This window comes from Cebus imitator, unplaced genomic scaffold, assembly GCF_001604975.1.
Source record: "Cebus imitator isolate Cc_AM_T3 unplaced genomic scaffold, Cebus_imitator-1.0 Scaffold346, whole genome shotgun sequence".
Lineage (NCBI taxonomy): Eukaryota > Metazoa > Chordata > Mammalia > Primates > Cebidae > Cebus > Cebus imitator.
In genome coordinates this window covers 447,454-455,289 of record NW_016107661.1, presented here as the reverse complement: position 1 = coordinate 455,289, position 7,836 = coordinate 447,454, and the positions used below count along the sequence as shown (strand labels likewise).

The 7,836-nt window shown below is 47.5% G+C and overlaps 1 protein-coding gene across 9 annotated transcripts in view; it reads left to right on the top strand.

Annotated features, from left to right (window-relative positions):
* The window catches only part of ANKS3 (ankyrin repeat and sterile alpha motif domain containing 3), a 38,880-nt gene that overhangs the window by 3,325 nt on the left and 27,719 nt on the right, over positions 1-7,836 (top strand). For 4 of the 9 annotated variants that reach the window (XM_017505978.2, XM_017505979.2, XM_017505980.2 and 1 more), the window contains exons 2-5: positions 709-880; positions 4,248-4,446; positions 4,645-4,766; positions 5,965-6,046. In XM_017505978.2, the coding sequence (XP_017361467.1) occupies positions 711-880; positions 4,248-4,446; positions 4,645-4,766; positions 5,965-6,046 (573 nt within the window). In that variant the 5' untranslated portion in view covers positions 709-710. Of the gene's footprint in view, positions 1-708; positions 881-4,247; positions 4,447-4,570; positions 4,767-5,964; positions 6,047-7,836 lie in introns of those variants that run through there. The other 5 variants (XM_017505989.2, XM_017505985.2, XM_017505990.2 and 2 more) reach the window with 2 other exon arrangements.

Genomic DNA, 7,836 nt, shown 5'->3' with positions numbered 1-7,836 from the left:
AGTCTTGCTCTGTCGCCCAGGCTGAAGTGCAATGGTGCAATCTCCGCTCACTGCAACTTCCGCCTTCCTTGTTCTAGTGATTCTCCTGTCTCAGCCTCCCTAGGAGCTGGGAATACAGGTGTGTGCCACCACACCCAGCTACTTTTTGTATTTTTAGTAGAGGCAGGGTTTCATCATGTTGGCCAGGCTGGTCTTGTACTCCTGACGTCAGGTGATCTGCCCGCCTCGGCCTTCCAAAGTGCTGGGATTATAGGCGTGAGCCACTGCACCTGGCTCGAGCTGAATTTTGATCTAACTCCAAACTCAGGGTTCTTCCCCACCACATCAAGGAGCTGATTTGGTTAAATAACCCAATTAGTATTTCTTTTCTGTCTATCTAAGAGGTTGTCAGGTTCCTAGGGTTGATGGAAAATTCTCTTTTACCTGGTGCCTGCAGATGGAAGGAGGAGAACGTACTCTACAGTTAATGCCTCAACATATATGCCCCTCTTTTCCGGTATGGTAACAAGCTCACCAGATTTAGCATTGATGGGACTACCCAAACCATACACTGTTTAAGCAAAGAAACTTGTCTAAATTACTCCCAGGATTGACTGCATTGGGTTATCAGTCTGCTAGGGTAGTGGCATAGCAGGGGCAGGACCAGCCTGTTGCATGCCCTGGAACAGCCAGCCAGGAAAGATCTAACCCTTGGGCCTTCCTCTGCAGTGATGTCCGAGCTCAGTGATGAAGCCAGCGAGCCGGAACTCCTGAACCGCAGCTTGTCCATGTGGCATGGGCTAGGGGCGCAGGTTAGCCAGGAGGAGCTGGACGTCCCCCTGGATCTTCACACAGCTGCCTCCATCGGCCAGTATGAAGTGGTGAAGGAATGTGTGCAGCGGTAAGAGATCTAGGGGAACTTCCCTCTCACATTTTGAGTAGCCCAGTGATGGCTTCGAATCTCGTGTGATGGAGCTTTGCACACATTTGTGGATGTTTAATGCTTGTGGAGCAGGGTTATCTTAGGCAGCTGTCAGTAATTATGCTGGGGCCTGACAAAGTTTTTATTGCTAGGAGGAAAAAGAGGGTGTAAACTTGGATCAGAAGCTTGTAAATAGTCATTCTTTTTTTTTTTTTTTGAGATGGAGTTTCACTCATGTTACCCAGGCTGGAGTGCAATGGCACGATCTTGGCTCACCGCAACCTCCGCCTCCTGGGTTCAGGCAATTCTCCTGCCTCAGCCTCCTGAGTAGCTGGGATTACAGGCACGCACCACCATGCCCAGCTAATTTTTTGTATTTTTAGTAGAGACGGGGTTTTACCATGTTGACCAGGATGGTCTCGATCTCTTGACCTCGTGATCCACCTGCCTCGGCCTCCCAAAGTGCTGGGATTACAGGCTTGAGCCACCGCGCCCGGCTGTAAATAGTCATTCTTTAGCCAGAGTAATTTTATTCACTGGTTGCAGAAATGCTCAAACAAGCAAAATAAAGATAAAAGACGGAAAGTGTTGGCCAGGCGCTGTGGCTCATGCCTGTAATCCCAACACTTTGGGACACCAAGGCGGGTGGGTCACTTGAGGTCAGGAGTTTGAGACCAGCCTGGACAACATAGTGAAACCCCATCGCTACTAAAAATACAAAAATTAGCTGGGTGTGGTGGCACGCACCTATAATCAGCTACTCGTGAGGCTGAGGCAGGAGCATCACTTGAACCAGGGAGGCAGAAGTTGCATTGAGCCGAGATTGTGCCATGCACTCCAGCCTGGGCAACAGAGTGAGACTCCATCTCAAAAAAAAGAAAAAAGAAAGTGATGCCCCTCTGGCCCTCTTTTCCTGGAGGGTTCATTCCATCACTGTTCCCCTCTAGCTTCTGCCATGAAGGAGGAGAGAGGCCGAGCTTTGAGCACCTCTGGGGAATGGCCTCCTGACCTCACTGCCCACCTGCCCTTTACTAATCTGTACATAATAATTAGAGACAAAAAGCCCCTGGCAGGGCCCACAGCTGCGTCTTGCCTGTAGTAGGATGTGATCATTTTGTTTTTGGAAAAGGGTCTCCTCCCCTCCACCCCCTTATGTTCCACACATACTGTGCTTACTCTTTCTGCTGGTTCTCATTTGATACTGTGGTGCAGCAACCTCTCTCCCTATTTCCACCTGCCTCTTCCAGTTCCTAGTGAGCCAAAGCAAAGCCTTGCCGAAGCCCCAGGTCTCTGGTACCCAAGTTGTGGCCCTCACTTGGACATACCCAGCCCATGGAGCGCTGGGGCACCTTGGTACAGGGCGGTCTGTGGTGCCCCCTCCACAGGAGGCTGTAGGCACAGGCAGCTGGGTATGTAGTCAGTGCGGCCCCTCACAGGGCCACATTTGGAATTCTCAGGCTCTTAAGTCTTCAGGTGTCCTGTTAAGATGCAGAGTCCAGAACAGCTCCACAGAAGAGCAGGGGGAGGTGTTTGTGTTCTAATGGGATTTTGACAGTACCTGAAGCAGAGGCTTGCTGACGGAACAGGATGGGGCCTGAGGGGAGCTAGGGGCATCAGAAGAGGGGGTAGGGCTGAATGGGGAGTAGTGAGAGAGCCCCAGAGAGATGCTCTGCTGCTGTGTAAAGGAAGACAGTGTTAGGACGAGCTGGGTGTGTTCCAGCCCTGTTGCAGAAGCATCTCCACATGGCTCCCCTGGCAGGAGCTGCCCCTGCACCCTGGTATCAGGACCTTCTGGAATGGCTCCCTGGGCATGCGTCCCAGAGTCACTGGGGCATGCCAGGAAAGTAGTTGCCTTGTGTGGTCTAATAAGAGAATCACACTAGAGGCACAAATCCTGGGGTTTGATCACCAATTGTTACCCCCACTGCGAGCAGTAATTGGAGAAGGGAAAAAAGGCCTGTGGGTGTTAACTGTGCAGGATGCCAGGTAACTATGCAAGTAGGTTTTTTTTTTTTTTTTTGAGAATGCAGTCTTGCTCTGTTGCCAGGCTAGAGTACAGTGGCTCAATCTCGGCTCACTGCAAACTCCACCTCCCAGGTTCAAGTGATCCTCTTGCCTCAGCCTCCTGAGTAGCTGGGATTACAGGTGCATGCCACCACGCCCAGCTAATTTTTGTATTTTTGGCAGAGACAGGGTTTCACCATGTTGGCCAGGATGATCTCGATCTCCTGAGCTCTTGATCTACCTGCCTTGGCCTCCCAAAGTGCTGGGATTACAGGCGTGAACCACTGTGCCCACTCACAAATTGGTATTATTTTAAAATGTAACTCCCTTGTCCCAATCCCAGAGTCAGGGCTGGGAACCCCACAGCTTTTTTTTTTTTTTCACAGAAAAATACATTTTCAGAATTTTAATGGAAATCAGTGAGGAAGATGGGATTCTTTGATCACAGATTTTTCTAGAATGTTTCTTTCTTTATTTTGAGACAGTTTCACTCTTGTTGCTCAGGATGGAGTGCAGTGGCATAATCTCAGCTCACTGCAACCTTTGCCTCCTGGGTTCAAGTCATTCTCTCGGCTTAGCCTCCCAAGTAGCTGGTATCATAGGCATGTGCCATCATTCCCGGGTAATTTTGTATTTTTAGTAGAGACAAGGTTTTTTCATGTTGGCCAGGCTCATCTCGAACTCCTGACCTCAGGTGATCCTCCCGCCTCGGCCTCCCAAAGTGCTGGGATTATAGGTGTGAGCCCCTGAGCCCAGCCTCAAGAATGTTTCTTTAGGGTGAGGTGACAAGGGATGAATCAGTGGCAGTGGAGTCCCATCTGCTCCTCTACAGCCAGCACTGGGCTGGTAGATGTGTGTCCTTGGTGGTCAGGGTTTTTCAACTGGGCTGTGTTGACAATCCAGCCTGGATCATTCTTTGCTGTGAGGGCTGTCCTGGGCAGTGTAGGATGTTTCACGGTAGCCTTGGCCTCCACCTGCTAAATGCCAGCAGCTCTTTTCTGTCCAGTTGTAAGAACCAAAAATGTTACCAGACGTTGCCTGATATCCCCTGCTTGAGTGCCATCTGTCTATCTGGTGGTGTGAAAGAAGAACATAGCTAGTCTTGGGCTAGGAGGATGTGAAAGCAGAGCAGGGAGATGAAGGCTCAGGGCCTCACAGGCAGTGTACAAGCAACTGTCAGCATTTATCTGCCTACCTGCCCCCAGCCCCCACAACATACAGGATGGCAGGTAACTTCTGTTTCCTGTCGGCTCATTCCGTCTGGCTTAGCCTCGCCACCAGCTTTGGTAAACCACACATGCGAGGCGGCTGGGCTTGTCTAGCATATCTTGCGTTTGTTTAGGAGAGAGTTAGATTTGAATAAGAAGAATGGTGGTGGCTGGACCCCGCTGATGTATGCCTCCTACATTGGCCACGACACCATCGTGCACCTGCTGCTGGAGGCGGGGGTGAGTGTGAATGTGCCGACCCCAGAAGGGCAGACTCCACTGATGCTGGCCTCCAGCTGTGGCAACGAGAGCATCGCCTACTTTCTCCTCCAGGTGAGCTACGAGGGAACTCAGGTCCAGACACCTGAGGGGCTCCCTGGCCACCCTGACAGAGACGCGAAGCACTGCAGGCCATGGTGTGCGTGTGTGCTCGTGTAATCACTTCTGATTCTTGCAGCATGGCCGCCTGGAGGGCGCCCGCCCCACACAGAGGAGATGAGGCCGTAACACACATTCTGTGTTCTCTTGAAGCAAGGTGCAGAGCTGGAAATGAAAGACATCCAGGGCTGGACAGCCCTCTTCCACTGCACCAGCGCCGGGCACCAGCACATGGTCAGGTTCCTCTTGGACAGTGGAGCCAATGCCAACGTAAGGTGATTGCCATGTATTTAGTGGCCTAGCTGTTGTCTGACTCTAAGGAGGGCGGCTCTAGAAGCAGCTAACGAGAGTCTAGGGCCACTCTGCTTCAGCACAAGAGGCTCAACATGAGAAATAGAATGAGAGTCCTGCCAGGCGGGTCTTTTCCGCATCTGTGAGGTGACGTTGTTTGCATCTCTTCAGGCCCTCTGAGCTTCCTTTTTCTTATCTGAAACCCACTTGGGTCATAGAGTTGTAAGAATTACATGTTTTATTGTATGCCAGGGGCCTAACACAGTGAATGGCATTTTAAATGTCATATTTACATGCAAATTCCTTATGCTTTCTTGTTTTTTGTATGGATGAGGTGAGGTGATGCTTTAAAAACAGTCATGAGTTTTATAAGTTGGAAGTGGGATTGTTGTCTAAAGCTTGTCGTGATGGTAATTACCTTTGAACAAATGCTGCGGGTACCAGTGCAGCACCTACTCTGGCTGTGATGCATCCTAAGATGCCGTATAATTTTGTGTGCCACTAAGAAAGAAAAAATATGCTACTAATGAACATTCAGCTTGCCTGTTGATTTAAAGACATGTTCTGACTTCAGAGATGTTAAAATGTGAACACAGTGTGTCTTAGAATGGATGAAAACCAGCGTTTCCCATGCATGGTTCCTATCCTCTAGACCAGCATGAGACAAGAAGGGATTCGGAAGCCCTCTGAAGTCAGTGCCGAGTTAGCATAACCAATCACGGAAGCAAGCTACAGGAGCTAAGCATAGCAAGGACAGCTTAGATTATTAGTACTTGACCTTTTCAGAGAGGGTTCGTGGAGGACTTGAAGCTAGGATTTGGATGAATCGATGGGAGATGTTGGCTTTCTGTGAGGAGTGAAGAGTCAGAACCGCTTTTCAAATATGATTGAGTTGGAGATTTCAGAGGTAGCAGGTGGGAATAGCCAAGAGGAGGGATGATAGGCAGACTCTGTCTTTAAGACAAAGACCAGCCCTCAGGACAGACACCAGAAGAGTAAATGGAGCTGATGTGTTATATTTACCTTTTTCATCTCACCTGTTAATTCTTGAGAGGGAGAGAGAGTATTCTACACTTAGGGATCCGTGAGTCGTGCGCTACCCTGGGTTTATCTTCAGCAGTAAGTTTTTGCCTGTCGGAACTGGGCTCTGCCAATCGTCTGACTGTGACCCACATCTTGCAGGGAGCCGATATATGGATTTACTCCTTTGATGGAAGCAGCTGCGGCTGGCCATGAGATAATCGTGCAGTATTTTCTGAATCATGTAAGTTACCCTGTTTATTAGCCTGTAATGTAGTCACAGCAAATGAGGAATATTACTGAAGTGTAAGCAATTACAGAATTTTCTTTTGCACAGAAATAACTGCCCTTCATTAATTTATTCAACACATTTTCATTGAATATCTGTTGACTCCCGGTGTTGAGCAGTGCTTAGACATTAAGGGTACAGTGGTAAGTAAAAATAGACACCTCTTCCTATAATTATTTTGAAAATACTATTTGAAAAGTTTGGAAAAATACTTTTAATAGCCCTCATAATCCTGTCACTTGGAAAAATTATACAGAATAAGTAGGCAGAGTTCTTCCTCTCTTTTTCCGCCTCCTTAAGATACCCACTTGGTTTGAGAAAGAGCTGCGCTAGGATTCTCCTCTGCTTGGAAAGGTGTGTCTGTAGGCAAGTGTGCGCACATTGCTTTGTGTTTGAACAAAGTGCGATTCTGTGTATATTCTGTAACTTACAGACATCTCATACACATCTTTACAGCATTCCATGTACAGTCTACCTCAGGTAATTTAATGAGTTTCTTATTAGTAAAAACTTAGTTTTTAACATTTTGCAGTTTTAAACAGTGCTCTAAGAATATCCTTTTACACAAAGCTTTAACACATTTGCAGTTATTTTGTATATTGTATTTCTATTTTATTTTATTAATTTATTTTTTTGAGACAGGGTCTTGCCCTTTGGCCCAGGCTGGAATTCAGTGGTGAGATCATGGCTCATTGTAGCCTTAACCTCCCGGGCTCAAGTGATCCTCCCACCTCAGCCTCTGAGCAGCTGGGACCACAGGTGCATGCCGCCATGCCCAGCTATTTATTTATTTATAGAGATGGGAGTCTCAGTATGTTGTGCAGGCTAGTCTTGAATTCCTGAGCTCAAGTGATCCTCCTACCTCAACCTCACAAAGTGCTGGGATTACAGGTGCAATCCTGTTTGCACAGAACCTTGTACATAAATGTTCATAGCAGTATTATTCATAATTGCTAAAAAGTAGAAACAACCCAAATGTCCATCTACTGAGGAATTGATAAAATATGTATCTATATAGCAGGATATTATTCGGCCACACAAAGTAGTGAAGTACTGACACATGCTACGCCGTGGATGAACCTTGAAGCATTAGGCTTGGCCAGGTGCAGTTGCTCACACCTGTAATCCCAGGACTTTGGGAGGCTGAGGCCAGAGGATCGCTTGAGCCCTGGAGTTAGAGGTTTCACTGAGTTAGGATTGCACCACTGCACCCCAGTCTGGGTCACAGAGTGAGATCCTGTCTTAAAAAGAAAGAGAAAAGGAAAACATGAGGCTCAGTGAAAGAAGCCAGACACAAAAGGCCACGTACTGTATAATTTTATTCTTATGAAATGTCCAGAAGCAGCAAATAGAAAATAGATGAGTGGTTTCGTGGGTCTCGGAGGATGGGAAGATATGGGAGATAAAAATGTGCTGAAATTGTTTGTAGTGATGGTTGAACAACCGTGAATGCACTAGAAGCCATTGAATTGTATATTGTAAATGGATGAATTGTTGGTATGTGGATTATATTTTCATAAGGCTGTTAAACCCAGTACACAGGAGTTCAGGTGGTCCTAATGAATTCCCTCCTCCAAGGTCTCCTGTCTTGCCCACTAGTCATATACAAAGGCACCCTTTTTCTCAGGTCCTCACCAGCCGTGATGTCAGTCAGCTTTTTAAGTTTTTGTCACTTTGGGAGAATTGTGGCATCTAATTTTAACTGGTCCTTGTTAGTGTAGTTGAACTTTTTTTTTTTTTTTTTT